Below are 19,259 nucleotides of genomic sequence, written 5' to 3'. Positions count from 1 at the left end.
GAGCAGTCGGAACTGGCACCAGCACCTATATTGGACGCCAACATTGCAGGGAGCAGCTAAACCCACTACAGTGGTATCCTTAGCTGACTTAACAGTCTCTTAAGATCACTTATTCAAGAACACTTGTACTGTATACATTATCTGCTCATTCCACCCTCTACCTGCAATATTCTTCCTGGGTTTAAGAAAGAAAAAAAAATCTTGGTTACTAAACTATGCTGGGTGGTTTTTGGACTTCTCTGCCTAACCTCTGCCTAACAGTGCCCCTGCCTGTGATGAGGCCCTGGTGATACACACAGACCTCAGTGAGGGCACACAGCACATGTAGACAGAGAGTTCATTCTGATACCAATGGCAAGAATGTGAACTGACCAATCTTCCTGGATGAGAATTCAAAAATTTCATATTGACAAATTTAAATGTTTTATATGCCCTTGGTCCAAAAATGCCCATCCCATAGCACAGAGAAGAATTTTATATAATGATGACCAAACTGGAGCAATCTTAATTATATCATTTATAATTCAATATAATGTATATTATATGTTCATTATATTTCAGCATGACGTTACAGAGGTTTTAAAAAATTTAAGGTAACATGTATATTATGAAATAAAGCTGCATAGTTTTTTGCACCAAAATAAACTTTTTAAGAAACAGAGAGACAGAGTTCCCATTTGTGGTTCACTCCTCAGTTGTCTGTAAGTTGTGGCTGGGTCGAGCAGGAGACAGGCACACAATCCAGGAATTCCATATGGATCATATGGATGCCAAGACTTCAGCCATCGCTGCTGCCTGGCAGGGTCTCCATTGGCAGGGAGCTAGAGTCAGGAGCCAGAGCCAGGCATTGAATTCCAGCACTCTGATGGAGGATCCAGGTGTCTTAACTGCTGGACTAAATATTTGCTCCTTTCACAAACTTTATTATTTTTTTAAAAAATATCCTTATATACTTCAACATGAAGTCATTAAATATGGAGTTTTGAGTATTCTGATATATATATTTTAACATACAGTGCATAAAACTAGGTTAAAATATTAAAGTATAATTTCATTTTTGCAAACAAAATACATTCAAAAATGTGGGCTAATATTCAATAAAAAGATAGTAATTATCTCTGGGTGGTAGAAATATAGTTGAGTCTTACTTTCTTCTTATTGACTAAATTTTTGAATTTTCCATTGTGAACATACCCTGTTTAATAAGAAGAAAATTAATAAAATATTCATTAGATACCCTGAGCTTGAATCAAATATCATGCTGTCACACCCAAAGCCTGTGTTCTAATCCAATGGATGGAACCACATTCTGATACCAAAATTTCCATGCTAACTAACCAACTTAATCAAAAGACATTTATAATGGTGCCCTGGAAAATACCATTTCTTAGTCCTCTCTTCTTATATTACTGTAAAATTCAGCAACAAAGAATTCTAATTAAGAGCATGACATACTGTGATTAAATCTAGAACTGGATGAATTTATTTACATTTCCAAATAAAATATTTTGTATGTGGCAGTAATTTTTTGGGGCTCTGTATCACATACACACTTTGTAATAGCACAGCTACAGCTGACTACCAAGCTCTGCATCTGTCCTTAGGAGAATTCTTTTTTAAAATTGTAACATGCAAAGTTCAACTGACTTAAGGATGCAACCAAATCCCAACTATGTAACACCCTGAACAGTTATTCTAAATGCTGAGCCACCAAACAACAAAGCCTGTGTTATGTGTATGTATATACCTGGAGAGTGAGCGAGCCAGCTAGAGAGAGAAAAAGGGAGAGAGAGAGAGCCAGGGGAATCAGTAATTGAAGTCTCCACCAACATTGTAATCTCAAATTTAGAACTTTGGCATCTTGGAACCTTCGCCAGAAGGAGACTCTGGGAACATCTTGTCCGATAATCTTATTCACAGAAGAAGGAACTGAGATTCCAGAGATCAAGTAGTTCACCCCAAGTTCTCAAACAACTGAGGAGCAGAGCCAGGCCACATTCCCCAAAGTAGGTCAGACCTTCCCACTGGTGCCTTAATTACTTTTCTTCCTGTCAAAACACTTTTCCAATTATCTTGGTCTTTTTTTTTTCTTTTAACTTATTAAAGAGGCAGAGGCAGAGAGAGACAGAGATAGAAACAGACAGATTTCTCCTGTGCCAGTTCACTCCTTCCAATGTCCACAGCAGCAAGGACTATCCAGGCAAATTCAAGAACCAGGAATCCAATCCTGGTTTCCAATGCCTGGTAGGAACACAACCACTTGAGCCATAACCTGCTGCCTCCCAAGGTATACATTAGCAGGAAGCTGGATTAGCAAGCAGAGCATATGGGATGTGGGTGTCCCAAGCAGTACCTTAACCAGTAGGCCAAACGCCCAACACCCTTCCAATTATCTTATTCCCAATTTGCCAAAGAAGAAAATAAATGTAACAAATGTGAAGGTTATGCAAAGGAGTGTCCTTCTGGAGAACACCTGCCAGAACTTCTGGTACAACTTCCTCACGTTCATCAGGCTCTTCAGCTCCCAGTCTGCAAAGTAGCAGAGCATCAGAGAGGAAGTAGTGGACCAGGCATACGGAGAGGAGGTTAACAAACCTGGATAATCCAGAAACTTCTGAAAGTGGTGGTAACTGCTGCCCACACCAAATCCTATGGATTGTACAAAGCCAGGAAGCAGAGCCACATAATCCATTCGTCAAATCGATTGCTTGGGGAAAATTATCCATCTTTGAACTTCTCTGTATCACATGCATGGCAACAATCTTTCTTCACCAAAAGCAAAACTATTCTCAAGCAGATTCCAAATAGCCCTGTTTTCCTGGCATGAAAGCATCTCTACTCTGGGAAGGTCAAGAGGTTTGCTGATTGCATATAACTGTTAATTGAGGATTAAAGTGGACTTCCCAACACAGCAGTAAAAAAGAAATTGATGGAACAAGGAGCACTCACTTCCCAAAATGCAGCCCGTGTGATTTATTTTTATACAATTCATCCTGCACCTTGTTGCTGGTATCTGGAGGGAAGCAAGCAATTCTACCAGGAGGAGCAGATGATTTCATTGGCAAACTAATTACGTCTGGGAAAATGTGAGAAAATTCAGTGGCAAGCTTCAGCAAAGTATTTGAGTTTAAAAGTAACTGGAGCCAAAGATCACCCTTCTCAATGGGTTGCTCACACATAGGCTCACTGACCAGCAATTTAATTCAATTTTCACAATGGGAGTACAGGACGTAAAGACATCCGGTAGCTAGCAAAGTTTTCAAATGCTAACACTTAGGCAGTTATTTTATGCAACCCAGATGAGAACATACATATTCACTGTGAACAGCTTTCTGCAATTATCCTAATACACTGTGGAATACCAAGGACCTGAGGGTTGCATGTTGGATATGTGTTTGATATTTATTTTTGTATATGAAGGTAAAACATATACAAATATACACAAACCTGTGTGTATGTAGAGAATACGAACATCACGGCAACAGTCAATTTTGAAAAAAAAAAGATATCTATAAAGCTGCTTCAGATAAAATTATTCTAATGTTTGTTCTTTAATATTTTTCAGTATTTATGTTCCAACAAAATAGTTATGTCATTGCATCCTGGCATCACAAAGACCTCACCTAACATTGGCAACACAATTTTTTAAAAATTCAATCTCTGGTTTCAAATTTTAAATTAGTTTTGCAAGGTTCTCCCTTGCCCTACTCCAAGCAAATAAATCACTACTAGATCTAGCCAATCCAACTAACTGAAAGGCTTAAACCCTTCTTTGCCATTCTAGAAAGTAATTGCCCGGGTGCCAGTCCCAGCAGAGCTCAGATGCAGAAAGCCTATGGGCAGTTGCCAGGTAAAAGGGCTGTGTTTTGCAAGGAGCACTGTCTGCTTGACCTTCTCTCATTAGGGTTAACATTTTTGCATTATCTAGCCATTCAGAAGTAAGAGAGCTCCTTAGGGTTTTACAACCCTCAGCCATTTGCAGTGCATTGTAGGAAACAGCATTTCATTATTTATCATAAATTACTCAGAGCTACTCATGATGAAAGATGAGCATTCAGTGGTCATATAGAAGGTCATTTAGAAACTAGGAAACCAAGTGATGGGCAAGTACAATCCAATGCTAGCTTTGCTAAGACTCCAATCTGTAGCTTCACTGCATTCCTCAAATCTGTTGTCTGATCAAATAAAAAGAAAATTTTAAAAATCACCTTTATCTAAGTCAATACGATAAGCTAAAAATAGTCCAAGCAAACAATACTAGTATATGTCATTTTGTGTTATAAATGTGAACATCAGTGCAAATAATCTGATCAATAAGAAATATCAGGAGTAGAACTGCTGGCTATTAATGTTAATTTAGGATTTGCACTTACACAGTGCTATAGCCCCTCTATCTGGTAACAACTACTAGTAGCCATGTAAGCCAGCAAGAGTGATGAAGCTGATTCTAACCTGAAGGTTCTTTATGGTGAACACAATGAGTGACACAACTTAATTCTGGCAGTCTGTGTGTAAATGAACAGTTGTGGTTCACAGGAGCCCTCTGGCAGGGCACGTGAGAGCCACATCCACAGAAGAAGACCCCTGGCGTCTTCCCTTTCTCACGCCTCACGATGTTACAACTGCAGACAAGGAATCAGCGGCGGCATTCCCCCGAATGCTCTGCAAAGTCAGCATTCAATCCCAAAAGCTGGTGGGAAGCTTTGGAAACAAGACCTCACATGAAATCAGAAGGGCGATATGGCAATCAACTGATAAAGGAGGTTTTTCCTCTGAAAAATCTGAAAGCAGTCTCAGGTTAATTTGGGTAAAGCAATGCAATCAGGAATTTCTTCTTGTTATTTCTCTTGGAACACAACTGGCAAATTTTTAGATATTCAAAAGCTGTTATTTTGGGTTAAATCTAGGGCTATGTTGATGTGACTATGGATAAACTAAACATCCTTAAAACATGCCAATTCTATGGCTTCTTTCAGCACTTTGCAGAGGCACTGGAATGAAGTCAACACTTAAGTATATGCAGCACAAATCATAGGCCATATCTTTAAATAATGTGGAAGAAGTTACGCTTGGACAATCTTTAAAAATTGCTGTTCCTCCCTCTCTCCAAGGCATCCTGAAGACCTTGCACCTTCTGAAAATATCACAGGTATTCGGTCACTTCCTTATGCTGATGCTGACTGTGCCTTACGCAGCAGCCTAGCTAGGTGCTCCCAAACCTTTCCTCCTTAAAAAGGCTCTCCAAGACAAGGTGAGGCTGCCTCATTAGCTCCCCAGAAAGGCCCTCCCTGCCCACCATGCCAGTCCTCGGGTCAGCTCCTACATGCGCAAGTGCAAGCAAATTTCTACTTCTGTCACACCTTATACTCCCTTGGCCATTTCTCTGCTTAAACAGATTCTTCCTTGCAATCACCTTTATCCACTTTGATCACTGCTTTCTGAAATAGCCTAATATCCTTTTCATGTTGTGATCATTCACTTAAGCACTTACTTATTTTCTGGTACACACACCCTGGCCTTCTCAACAAAATCACAGATGCAGATAATAACGTATCTTTCTTACCTATCATTCACTTGAATGCTTGCAGAACTGTGATAAAGTCACTCTTCTGATACAAGTATGGGGGCTGGCGCTGTGACACAGCAGGTTAAGCCATGGCCTACAGTGCCAGCATCCAATATAGGTGCTGGTTCAAGTCCCAGCTGCTCCACTTCAGATCCAGCTCCCTGTTGAAGTGTCTGGGAAAGCAGCGGAAGATGGCCCAAGACTCTTGGCCCCTGCACCATGCGAGAAACCAGGAAGAAACTCCTGGCATTGGCCTGGCACAGCCTTGGCCATTGAAGCAAAGTGGGTGGTAAACCAGCAGATGGAAGATCGCTGTCTCTCCTTCTCTCTCCGTAACTCTTAACTTTCAAATAAATAAATAAGACTTTTTTTTAAAAAAAAAAAGATACAAATATGGTTTGACATGTATAAGATGTGAAAAATGTGGCAATCTATACTATATCAGGAAAACTGTCCATGTGGTTGAAAGAAAGTTTTCTTCAATATAAACACAAGGTATCCACTCAGAAGGCTTAAGTCAGAAAAGAATGTGAGCCTCTGTACTGGGTCTCATTAAGCTGAGTTCCTAATAAAGGAGGATGCTGAAGCCAAGAAGACCTCCGGGCACCTGTCTGACTGCAAGGCATGAAAAACAAACATTCAAAACTACTGTGCTCCACTGGGTATAAATGAAAAAATCCATAAACTCAGATGACCCTACTGGTAGCACGAAGCAGAAAAGGCCAAAAGAATGATTTGAAAGACTTCCTTTGGTATTTTATGTTTGTACTGATGCATACAAAAAGCGCATATTTCCTAAGCATTCAAGGTGACACGTTTGGATGAACTGATCTCATCATATACCAAGATTAATATTATCAATACCTCTAAGCCCACACTTTGCATCCCCTTCCATTCATTATGTGCTCCAATCCCAAAATAATCCTATCTTGACTTGTAATTGATCAACATTATACAGCTGGAACTATATTTTTGTCCTTGTGTTGCTCACTTCCAGGTTCTGAGAGGACTAGAGGACTCTGAGCACAACTCATCACCAAATTAAGGGCCAGATGCCCTATGTATCATGGCTTTCCAATGGCCTGTGTGGTTTATCACCCTACACTCCAATCACCCACATTATTATGAGAACAGATGCCTGTGCTTCTGTGAAAAGCTTACAGAATCTAGTAAATCTAGCAAACTGGTCACCCTGCTATACATCTAGCCTTTGTACTTTCCTTTCATCTGATCTTTGAAACAGACAAGGTAATAAGAGGATATACATACAACTGATTGATTTCTATTGTCTATATTCATCCACAGCATTATAACAAAGACTGCCCAACATCTGCAACCTGGAAGAGCCATTAAGTAACTCATTAAGTTTCCATCCTCAATATCCTTATAAGGCCAAGACTAATAATCAAAGGCCCATAGTAAGACAATCTGCCTTCAATAAGGCATATTTCCCATGTGCAAATGGAAATATGTTTGTATTTCTACACATCTGCATTTCACAGCAGGAATCCAACTCAGTCAACACTTAAATGCTGACACCAATTAAGACACAAACTCTTAAAGAACCAAGACTACTAACGGAACTGATTCATAAAGTTTATTCTTTACTTTTTCAAAAGTTCAGATTTCGTGATAATTAACTGAAAGTTAGAAAATACAGAGAACAATAAATTATGAAGCCTTCCTATTCTACGATCCAGAGATAATCATTAACAATTGGTAAATTCTTTTGAAGATAGTTACTACATTCATACATTGAATGTTAATTTATATAGCTTAATATAAGTGGCATCTTATATCATTTCCTACCCCAAATTTTAGATAAATATTATGTAATAACATTTTATAATATTCTTAAACTTATTCAGCCACAAAATATAATGGTTCTGTAACCATTACATTACTGTAATGTAAAGTTACATTATTGTAACCATTACTATCATGGGTACACAAATTTTTACTTATTTTAGTATTATTTATTTTATTTTAATATAAAACATATATGCACATTCATTTCCAAAATACTTGGTTATAAGAGTTCAATGGTTTTTCTCTGAGTAGATCTCTATTGTTCTGTGAAAAATCACAAATGCAACATATGCTTTTATTTTTTCAGATTCATTTTATTTATTGTAGCATGACAGTGCCAAGGCACAGTGAAGCAATCCAAGTACAGGTTTTTATGAATTACATTCTCCCTCAACTTGCTCCCAACCTCTTCCGCAAGCATTTTTAAGTGGGTTATATTTACAGAGTATATCCAGTGTAATTAACTTAGTTTTAATAGAAAACACAATTAAGCCATTGGTTCAAATAATAAATACCTTCCCTAATTACAGTCACAATAAGAGGTGGCATAAACTGGTTTGGGAATGAATACAACCAATACTCAGTAAAATCACCTCTAATTTGCTGAAGGGAGAAACCCTACTAACAGTATCACCCTGAAAAGTCAATCAAGTAGAATTCACTCAAGATAGCATTAACAGAAATTATTTCTATACCTCCTTTTAAGAAATAAATTACCTAGTCTTTAGTTTTTGCCATCATGCTGACAAAAGCTCTGTTTAACAATAAATTCATGTAAACATTTCCACATACTCTCTTTAAGAAGTACAGTTGTCATTTTCAATCTATAGGAGTCAAAGTCCCATGAGATTTGGGCCATACAGGCATCCTGACATCACAGTATCCCCATCCTTCAGCCTGGTTCTTGATATCTGATCTACTTTCACTTTCTTGCTATGAGTTTGCAAAAGCATCAATTCCTTCACTTAACCAAAAAAATACTCTTTACTTTTTAACTAAAAGGACCCTTGGCATACAAAAATGTCAAACAAACTAAGCAATGAGTGGATCAGGGTCTTGCCAACATCCCTCTTCTTAGAACTGCCGGATATTCAGTCAAGGGTGGGCACTGTGCTCCAAGTCGGAATTCAGATGTTCTGTAGAAGACACTGCATATGATGCCACTCGCGTCATGCATTTCACAGAATTGGTATGTTAGCATCTCTAGAACTGAAAGGCCATCTCTCCAAATGTTCCCTCACACCTTCCCATTGTCCAGTCTCAGCATATGATGCTGTAACTTCTATAATCCAAAGGAAGTCTGGAATGGGCAGAGAATACAATACTGATTTGTATTTTAGGAAGCAGAGAAATAAAGTCTACAACTGTTTTCTGTCATTATTTCAATGAAACACCCATCAGAAAAAAAAAAAAAAAAGACCAAAGAATAAAAAGTTTAGAAGTGGGGAAACTGCTGGGCAATGCATAAAGATTCAATTATGCAAGATAATTAAGTTCTAGAGATCTCTTGTATAATTTACTACCTATAATCAACAATATGGCACTGGATACTTTAAAATATGTTAAGAGAACTGATCTCATGTTAAGTGTTCTTACCTCAAGATAAAAAAAAAGATGAGAAAAATTTTGGAGATAATGGATATGTTCAGAACCTTGGTTTTGGTGATGGTAAAATGGATATGCCTATGTTCAAACTCATTAAAATGTATGCAAGGGTGCTTCAAAAAGTTCATGGACAAAGGAAATAAAATCAATTTTGTTGCAAAAAAATTTGAAATTCATACAAACTCATACATTGAATAAGTATTTTCATACATCCATTATGTTCCTAACTTAGTTTAAAAAATTTATAGGAGCACATTCTTTATATTTTGCTGCAACATCTCCTGAATTTCTTCAACTGAAAACCATGGAAAATTCTCCGATTAGAAAGTGTCCCTTTTACAAGACCAAGAACAGGTACAGAGCAGATATGCCATTTATGGAGCCGATAATGGCAAATGTCATTATCTGTGTGCTAAGTGCTGGACAGAGGCAATGGACACAGGTACAGGACTATTTTCAGGTTAGGAAACTAAGAGAGAAAAAGACACCTTCAAAACAGTGTTCCTATCTTCCAAATTATGCAACTTGTACATGCCCAAGCAAATTACAAAACTACTCTAAGCCCAGCTCAATGACATCTGCGACTGAGATAACAATGCCCAGGAAAGATGTATGATTAAGTCCATGCTTCAAAAATAAATTAAGTCAAAGAACACAGAACTCATGGCAATACTCTACACACGGTGACTCTGTCATTATCATTACCTAAATTCCCAGGCTCCTTCCAGAACTGAGACTCTATGAGTAATCCTTCCACATTACTAAAATTCAAGGCACAGAAATCAGGGCAATCTGAACCCAAAATGGTGATAAGAGTGCACCTTTTCCTTTGTGAACCTCTACCTCCCTGGCTATTGACAGAAAGATCATACCAGGGATGACTGCACATAGTTACTGAAAGGGTTATTTTAGGAGGCAAATCGATAGGTTCAAGGATTCCCATCAGGGACAGGTGTAGTGATGTAATTCGCTGCCTGAGACGCCTGCATCCCCTGAGTGCCTGGTTAGAGTCCCAGCTACTCCTGGCTTCCAATCCAGCTTCCTACTACTGTAACTGGGAGGCAGCAGATTATGCTCCAAATTTGTGGGTTCCAGCTAGTCTCATACCTGGCTGGAGTTCCTCCAAAACAACTTGGCCTCTGCCTGCCTAGTTCTAGCAGTTGAAGGCATTTAGGGAATGCATCACTGGATGAAAGAGGTCCCTCTCCCCGTCACCCTTTCTGGTCTTTCAAATAAGTAAATAAATCTTTGAAAAGGAAAGAATTCTCAGCAAAGATCAAGCATAAAAATTCTAATCTCAGAACTGATAATGGCAAATGACATTACCTATTTGCTAAGTGCTGGACAGAGGCCATGGACACAGGTACAGGACATTGTATTTTCAGGTTAGGAAAGTGAGATTAGGATAGAGAAAGACAACTGCAAAACAGTTGTGCTGTGCTGTACTAATTTACATACAGATGTGTGTGTGTATTGCTGACTTGATGCGCACTATGGGCTCAGCATTGGAGGTTTCTAAACCTTCTATTATTAAAATCCACTCTGAATTCAGTTTGCAGGTCTGTTTCTCACCAACAACCTCTTTTTATGCCCAGAAACTGCAATCTATGATTTATGTACAATCACCAACCTGTCTTTAAACATAAACACTGTAACAACAACTAAAAGTAATACCCTGAAATATAATTCAGGATGAAGTTTACAACAAACAGACTTGAAGATAGATGCTTTCAAAATGTAAATATTAAAGTTCCCCAAAGCACAAACACAGAAATGGAAAAGAGCTCTTCGATGGATGCAATCAAGCTGTTAATCCTGGGAAATCGACATCACAGTAACTGCAAAATTAAAGGGGGATAGGAAGCAATGCAGAGATTGCCAATTTTTACTTAAATCCTTACTTAAACACTAAAAATGCCACAGTAACACAGTATAAGAACAGCACAAAGGGGAGCCTTAAAACTCTTTCATCAAGAATCTTCAGATTCCCAGATTTTCAACCATCTCACTCATTTTCCTCAAATGTTGACTCACTTTTTAATAAACAAACATCTGAAATAGGTTTTAAATAACATTTATCAGGCAAAGATGAGAAACGGTGAGGTCTGACTTGTGACTAAACCTCCAAGCAGATTGAGGTACATTTCCACTGTATATTTTTTGCACCTTTCTGGGTATCCTAGAGGAATAAAGGAGAGATCCAAGGGTGTATCAGAAGAATAATCTCTCATTGTGATGAAAGATCCCTCAATCTAGGGAGCAAATTGGCTCTAACATTTCAACTGAATTCAATGTCTCAATATATTCTTGAGTCAAAATAATGAGCCTTTCTACTTCCTGTTTCCTTTAACGTAAAAACAGTAGAGTGTTTTCCAGCATGTAAATTATCTGTGGAGTAGTATACACACCAGGTTATTGTCATTACCCCTATTTTCCCAGGGGAGGAAGTCAAGATTCAGAGATAGCTGTGCAGCCTACAAGTACTGATGCACTATCAAAGGATGCAAGGTCACATATATAGATGTTGGTCATTCTGTCACAAAAGTCCCTAAAAAATATGTTTATCACTCACATTTCCAATATTGTTACCTGCTAAATGTGTCACTTGGCTGACCTGAGTCCCTTAGCCAACTCAACGCCACGAACCTTCTACTCCACATGGAAGGAACACATTAACGCAACCCACTGCACATTGAGTGCTGAGCTTAACTACAAGCTGGGGCAATAAATTTGCTTATGCCAGTTGGTATTATGGTAACAATGTGATTTAGTTAAATATGAAATGAGCCAATGATAAGTGATTGGGGAAATGAATATAATTGCAGTTTCTGGTAAAATGAAGTTGAATGCTTTGAAAAAACCTCCAAAAGTTGTTTAATAGAAAAAAAGAAATTATTTTGAATTATAGGAACAAGAAAACTTCAAAAGATTCCCTAGCAAGGGGGAAATCATTGAGGAAATTGCATTCAGATCCCTTCACTAGTGTGTTTTAAAGACCAAATATGTCATTAAGATTGTGGCTTCAAATGAAGGATGGGGGAAAAAAGAACCAAAACTTAAAACCAGAACACACATACTCAGAGAGAAACTTTGATCCTACATTGAGATATAAGAGAATGAATGTGATGCAGGCTATAATTCTACTTTAATTTTCTGATTTTCAAACCATTTTTACAAAGTTTCTAAGTCAATTAACTAGAAGCAGTACAATTTTTCTAAATACAAGTTTAATAGATGAATTTTAAAAACTGAAACATGACATATATTAAGAAAAGGTAATTATATGAAGGTACATAACAGCATATGTTCAATTGTGTAACTGTGCTGTAGGATCAGACAATAAATGCTGTCAAAATTGGTACAAATTGTATACCAACTTATGTGGGGGAAAATAAATGGGCTTTCTTCTTCCACCAAATGCTTAGAAAAATTTTCTTGAAACACCAAGATGGTTTTAATAGCTCAATCTCAATTGGTAGAATTTTTTCCTCATAATTTCCTACATCAATTAAAACAATCAAACATGTCCTATCAGAAGGGTTCATTTTTAAAACAACTTGAAATACCATGGAGATATTAATAATATTTCAGAAAATGTCCTTTAATGAATAACGCTGGTCCTGCAGAGTAACAAATAAAGGACTAAAACAGGAAAGAAGGAATGAAGGGAGGATGGCAAGAAAGAAGGAAAGAAGCAAAGCACAGCAAGCAATCTAGCCAACCTATAAAAAGCCTTCGATCAAAAGCCAGGGTCCAGTATGACAAATAAAGACCGGGGAAGACAAGCATGAAATCTTCAATCGAGAACAGTGAAAATGGGAAACAAAAGAAAATACAAATTAAACACGTGGTATTGTGCAATTACATGAATAGGAAACTCTTTCTTAGGTAAGTTTTCACACTGATGTACAAAACTTGACCTTGAGTCCACTGCCCTACCTTTCTGTCACTACCACTACATGTGAATTCTAAAATATTTTGCACCAAATGCATACTCCATTTTTCCACAAACTTTTTGAAGTTCCCTCACGTGCACATGGCTCTGAAGGGAATACTTTCTAGGGACAGATGAGTAAAATTTCTAGGATCTCCACATGTCTCAGTAGTTCACATTTGTCAATGCAATACCAACTCTGTGCCTTACCCCGCACACAAGTCTGAAGATAAAAAACAGATTGAAAGAAAGAAAAATGCATTTCAGTTCTCTTCAGAAGCAACCCCAATGCATCTTAAACACTTAAGATTTATGGCTAGTCCCTTGCTCTTATGTCTTTCAGGGTCAACTTTCATGTTCCATTTTCAACATCCCAGAAAGAATATTGAGATATGCTTGGCATTGGATATGAAAGGTTAAGAGGAAAGAATTTCTACAAAAGCAGCAACTGAAAGTCAGCTTTCTTCTCACTGTGCTATACAGAGGAAGAAAGGGAGGGAAGGCAATCCGAGAGAGAGAGAGAGAGAGAGAGAGAGAGAGAGACAGACAGACACCTGGTTCCTCCACACACTGCATTTCCCAGGGTAGCACTGATATCCAACCTGCCCCAACATGCCTGCTTATGGCCCAAGCATGTAGAAAAGCTATGCTCTTTAGAGAGAAAATTTCAGCAGAGGAGGTTTTTAGGGTTTTTGTTTGTTTGTAATTTCTCACAAGCATCAGCATTGTGCCTTTCTTGGAAATAGCACAATTACCACAATGACGGGATTCACAATCAACTCTGCCCACACCTGTATCTCAGTCATGAAGAACTGGAGAGGAATGCTTAAGCCAGGCCGTCTTAATGCACTCAGACCCAACTAGAAAGGACCTTAAAAACAGTCTTGCCGGTGTAGGCCCCTCCCATCCCTCCTTTTGTGTTCAGACCATGATGTACAACTTAAGTGTCTAAAGAGAAAAATTGCAAAGTATCATTGATTAAAGCAAAAAAGTCACATAATCTTATTTTAAGGCCAAAGGAAATCAAAACATACTCAGGTTTGCAGCATGTGCTCATAAAAAAGCTCTCAATTGGATTTCATAAGAAATATTGATCCTCAGCTCTGAATCCTCTCACTTGGGCTACCATGCATGATTGGGGTCAGTACCTTCTATGTTGGAATTCCTTTGAAGGCATGGATTCATGTAGACAGAACACAGGGGAGAGGAGTCACTTTATTTAAATAAATTGTATCTAAAGCTACTTAGAACCAAAAGAACTCTTATTTAAGGAATGAAGATGCTGCAGTGCATTAATAGAATAATAGTTCATTCTGTCAATGGTTCTCTAGAAATTACAATAGGTATAACTAGGCAAATTTTTATCTAAATAGGCATTTAAAATTAAAATTGCCTGCTTATCACATCTAAACACTGGTGATATATTTCACATTTATTTATTCTCTACATATACTATAAGTATACAATCTGATTTATTGGAATTTACTACATATCTTCCAAACATGACCCAAAGAACCTATTAAATGGGCTTGTTGTCTATAATACGTGAATTTAAGCCAACGACCCTGATCCCTAGGAAACAGTGTTTTCAGGTGAGTGAAAGAATTCCAGGTCTCCAAAACAATCCCATATTTCCATTGGCAACATTCTACAAATGAGTCAAATCTGAAAACACAACCCAATGGGCCACAAAAGGGAAAGGCTGGGTACACAGTGAACAAAACCATCTTTCCTCTACTACCTTTGGCCTGAAAGATATGAAAACTAACGTACACTTGCAGATGCAAAATGCTTCAAAGACGTTTTTGGTGAAGTAACTTCCTAGTGGCAATGTGCTTAAGACACTTGTTTGTAAAAGAATCTTAAGGTGTAGCAAACGCTTGGTCACTGAGAACCTAAGAGGTACCAGTGACAGTGACACAGAAAACTTTGGGTGCAGCCCATGACCCACATGATGGAGGCCCAGAAAAGAAGAGTCAACTTCCAAGCCCTCCTTTCCTTCCTGTTTTTTACATTTAATCTTTTTCTTTAATTCTACAGAAAATCAGAAACAGCCCTCTAACCTGAGCTTTCCCCATAGCAAAAATAGCTTCCACTTGCAAGCACACTAGTATCCATTAGTGTTTATTCTCATTGAACCAGCCTCATCCACTCCTGAGAGCTGCTGGCTGCCTTCTGCTTGCTCAAAGATGAATACAAAGGCATTCATTCTCTAAGCCTTGAGATATTCAATTCAAAAGCAAAGACCCTGGCCATTAAAGAATGTGAGGGTTAGTCTCCAAAAAACAGAGCAGCATCCTCAATCCTCTTCAGGTGTGTAGAGGGGAACCATGACTTTTATTTAAAAAAAATAAAGAAAGGGGAAAAAAAAAAGACAAGAAAAACCCTACTCAAGTATGGAGGTAGCAGCCAGAGGAAAGGGAATCTCTCTCCTGGGAACTTTAGTGACAGAATCCAAACAAGTGAAAATATGAATGCCAGCTATGCAGGCCATTATTCAGTCACAGTAGCAATGCTGAGAACCCTGGGATGCAACCCTCATTTCCTTTTGTTAATCATTCACCAATCCTGCATGAAAGAAATAAACTATGCTTTTTCTCTGAATTATCATACAACTTATCTATTTAAACTCACCCTTGATGGAAAGGTCATAATCTACCTTACATTACAATTTCCCTTGTTGATACATGCAAACCAGGTCAATTTCTGGCAGATTTGCATACTTGCATTTTATCCCTCAATGTAATTCCTTGTTAAAGGCATACAGAAAAGATTTAGACGTCAGACACAAATAAAACAAATACTGCTTAAACATGTACAAAAAAACTGACACCATTTACAGATTTCCACACTCCCCCCTTTTCCTTGGGGCTGAGAGTCCTGTCAATAACCATTACTTATTAAACAGGCTGCCATTCCCTTCGACAGAATGTAGAAGAGAGCATGGAGGGGCAGAAATAATTACCTTAGGTTTTCTTTAAAGACCTCCAAAATGGAACACAAGGGAATCCATTGAGAAAGAACACGAAATACCCCCACCATGTGCCAGAGCTCCCCTTCCACACACACACACACACACACACACACACGGGTGGGAAGTACACCCACACTCCATTATTCACATCAACTGCTTCAGAGAAGATGAAAAACCTGGGATGCTCAGGACAGACGCCTATTTTTAATCCATTGAATACATTCACACATCCTCTCCTCAATCCTCACCCCTCCACAAAACTCAAGCTAGATTCGTGGACAGAGGCTCTAAACACCGCCTGGGAAATCTGCTCTCAAAAACAACTGCTTCAAAGGAGAGAAAGGGGACCTGCGAGTTACCAGCTCTACTGCCATCCTGGTTTCTCCCCTCTCCTGCCTCTCTCCCAATTTACTGTCTGGCCTCCCCTTCCTCCCCCCCACCCCCCCACCCCCACAGTAGGGCTGGGCAAAAGGTCTCTTTCTCCTGGACCTTACTGACAAATATACACAATTCCAGGGGAGAGTTTCAAGGGTTAAACACCACCCACGGTAAGATCACAGGTCAGGGAAATGAAAAATGACCAGGTGACTGAAAGCAAGCTGGGTATTCCTACCAGCACCAAAGAGCAAACGGGCAGCTCTCTGCCTCTCCCCGAGCTGTGAGGGCTCCCGGCAGAAATACAAAATAAAGACGGTGTCGCCAGGCAGTCTCTGCAGAAAAGCCTTGCACAGAACTTGAACCGACACGTGGGGGGTTTGTCCTAGATAACCTTCACCGGCTGCACAAACTGGTCCCATATCCTGATCAATAGATGAACGAGGTTTGCTGAGAATAAGAACGAGGTGGGGGTGGGGGTGTGAGAGGCCACCAGTCACCTCAAACATTCACAACATCCAGAGAAAATATGACACTTCCTACACAGCTGAAGAGGACGCTGTCGGGCCTGGGGTGCACCGGTCAGTGAGCGGCACCGACTGCACACAGGCTGACAAGCCGCCTGCAAAGCAGGGCATGTGGGCTGCCACCTTGGAGGGCACAGAACCCTGTCCCACCCCGGGGCTGGATGCTTTCAGAACACAGGGGATAAGGGACGAGGGGCATCCGCCACCTTTAAGAAAGGAACAAAAGCAAATGCTTGGCAGAGCTAAGGGGGGGTGGGGGGGGCAGCTCCTCCCTCCTCAGGACGCGGGAGGCGGCAGCTCTGCAGGGCTGCCCTCCTATTTCCTCCCGGTTGAGACTCACTCTCGGTGGCCACGAGAACACACAGCGACACCTTGGATGGGCCATGGCCAGGCTGGAGGGGCAGAGGGTCCTGAGCTTAGCCCTGGGCCACGGATCACCTCCTTTCCCTACCGCCCCCAGTGGCTTCTAATTAACCCTTCCTGGTCCCCGTCTGGGTCAGGGCTTCAGGAAGCGAGCGTCTCCGGCCACCTCCTGCCAGCATCTCCATCAGAATGGTCACCCGCACTTGGCCCGAACTTCCCCCGGCAGTGTGGGGACGGCCGATTCGCAGGGTCGCGCGGGGCTCGACTCTCTTCCCTTCCCTTCGCACCCGGGGAGCCCCTTCCCCCCGCCCGCCCCCCGCCAGCCGTGGGCAGGACAGGGGGCCGGGCACTCGCCAGCAGGTCTGCAGCGGGGAGACTCCGCGCTCGCCTCCACCCTCCGGAGCGAGCTGGACGGTCTCTTCTCCGTCGGGGCTCGGCGAAGTAGGGCCTCGGCTCTCCACGGCCTCCTGCCCGGACTCCACACGCCCCCCGACCCCGCACCGGCCGGCGCCTGCGGGGCGCCTCGTGGCCGCCGGGGCCGGGGAGCCCCGAACCCGCCACGGGAGGAGGGAGGGCGCTGTCTAGGAGGTTCAGCAGGAAAGCTCAGAGGAGACGCGGTGTTTACTTACGGAATTTGGGGCTGGTGCTGGTTTCTGGTGTGGTGGTGGTGGTGGTGGCGGCGGCCGCGGTGGTGGTGGACAAGGAGGAGGAGGAGACAGCATCCTGGAAGGGAGACAGAGTCCAGGCGGGAGTAGAATCGTGAAGGTAGGAGGAGGTAGCGTATGCCGCAGTGGGCCAGGAGGGCATGGCCTGGGTGCTCGGGGCTCCCGGCACCGGGGGTCCAGAGCCCGGCGCGCTGCTACTGAAGAAAGGGGCCGTGCTGGACAGGGCCGTCGGGGGCGCCGCGGTGCCCCGTGCCGTGGTGGAGCGAGGGCTGGCCCGGATGGGCACCCGGTGGCCCGGGAAGCGAGTGGGCGCCCGCGTGATGGTGGTCAAGCGGGTGCTGATCCGGTTGGGCGTCCTGGAAGAGGTGGCGCCGCCGGCGGAGGGGGTGGCGGGGGACGCGGTGGAAGTGGTGGTGGTGGTGGTCTCCATGGCCTTGGGGAAGGAGCTGGGCTTGGAGAGGAAGAAGGGGTCCTGGCCCATCCCCTTGGAGTCCACCAGGTCTGTGGGCACGTACTCCTGGACGGAGCCCACCACGATCCATTTGAGGAGCATGAGGCTGAGCCCCAGGCCGATGAAGCCGATGAACAGAGGCACAACGCACAGCCACGTCTGCTGCCGGTTCCACACGATGCAGTCGCTACAGCGTAACTCCCGGGGGGGCTCGGCCGCCCCTTCGCCGCCGCCGCCGTCCGGGCCCCCGCCCGCCGCCGCCGCCGCCGCCGCCGCCGCGGTGCTCTCCTCAGCTGAGGCGGCGGCTGCCGAAGCGGCACCAGGTGGCGAGGCAGCGGCCGCGCCTTCACTCATCCTAGGAGCCGGTCTTCACCTTCGCCCCCCGAGGGCCGCGCCAGAGGCATGGGGCCGCGCGGGCCGGGCGCGGGCGCGGGCGCGGGCTCCGGCGGCGGCGGCGGCGGCGGCGGCGGCGGCGGCAGGCTCGGGCGCAGGCAGCGGCCGCCGCGGCCGCATGCAAATCGGCTCCCTGCCCCCACGCCCCTCCCCCCGAGAGGCGGGCGGCGGGCGGGGAGGAGAGGGGCGGGGGAGGGGACGCAGGCCGGGGAGGGGGCGGCGAGGAGCGCGGAAGAGGGGCGAGACGGGCCCCCGGCGCCGCCGGCCGGTCAGGGAGCGGCGGGGCGCGTCTGCAGCCGGCCGAGCGGCCTCCCGCGCGCCGGGGCCCCGCGCCCGCCGCCGCTGCTTCTGCTGCTGCCGCTGCCCGCCGCCTGCGTGCGCTCCAGCCGCGCCCGCATCCTCGGGGCGCCGCGCCCGGCCCGCTCCCTAGGGCGCCCGCCCGCGCCGCCGCCGCCGCCGCCGCCGCCGGGCCTCGCGCCGACTCAGGGGCCGAGCCGGCCGGTCGCGGGACCCCCGGCGCCGGCGAGCCGCATTCCGACACAGGAGGGCCGGCCCGGCTGCCGCTCGCCCAGCGCCGCGTTCCTCGGCGGCTGCTCC

At 43.2% G+C, this 19,259-nt stretch overlaps 1 protein-coding gene across 8 annotated transcripts in view; it reads right to left on the bottom strand.

Annotated features, from left to right (window-relative positions):
• Positions 1 to 18,710, bottom strand: part of NRG3 (neuregulin 3) — a 1,153,291-nt gene extending 1,134,581 nt beyond the window's left edge. For all 8 annotated transcript variants that reach the window (XM_051832994.1, XM_051832999.1, XM_051832996.1 and 5 more), the window contains exon 1: positions 17,783 to 18,710. In XM_051832994.1, the coding sequence (XP_051688954.1) occupies positions 17,783 to 18,623 (841 nt within the window). In that variant the 5' untranslated portion in view covers positions 18,624 to 18,710. The remainder of the gene's footprint in view (positions 1 to 17,782) is intronic.
• Positions 18,711 to 19,259: the final 549 nt, after the last annotated feature.

This window comes from Oryctolagus cuniculus, chromosome 15, assembly GCF_964237555.1.
Source record: "Oryctolagus cuniculus chromosome 15, mOryCun1.1, whole genome shotgun sequence".
In the NCBI taxonomy this organism is placed as follows: Eukaryota; Metazoa; Chordata; class Mammalia; order Lagomorpha; family Leporidae; genus Oryctolagus; species Oryctolagus cuniculus.
The sequence above is the reverse complement of the archived record's forward strand: the minus strand, read 5'-3'. Positions and strand labels throughout refer to the sequence as shown.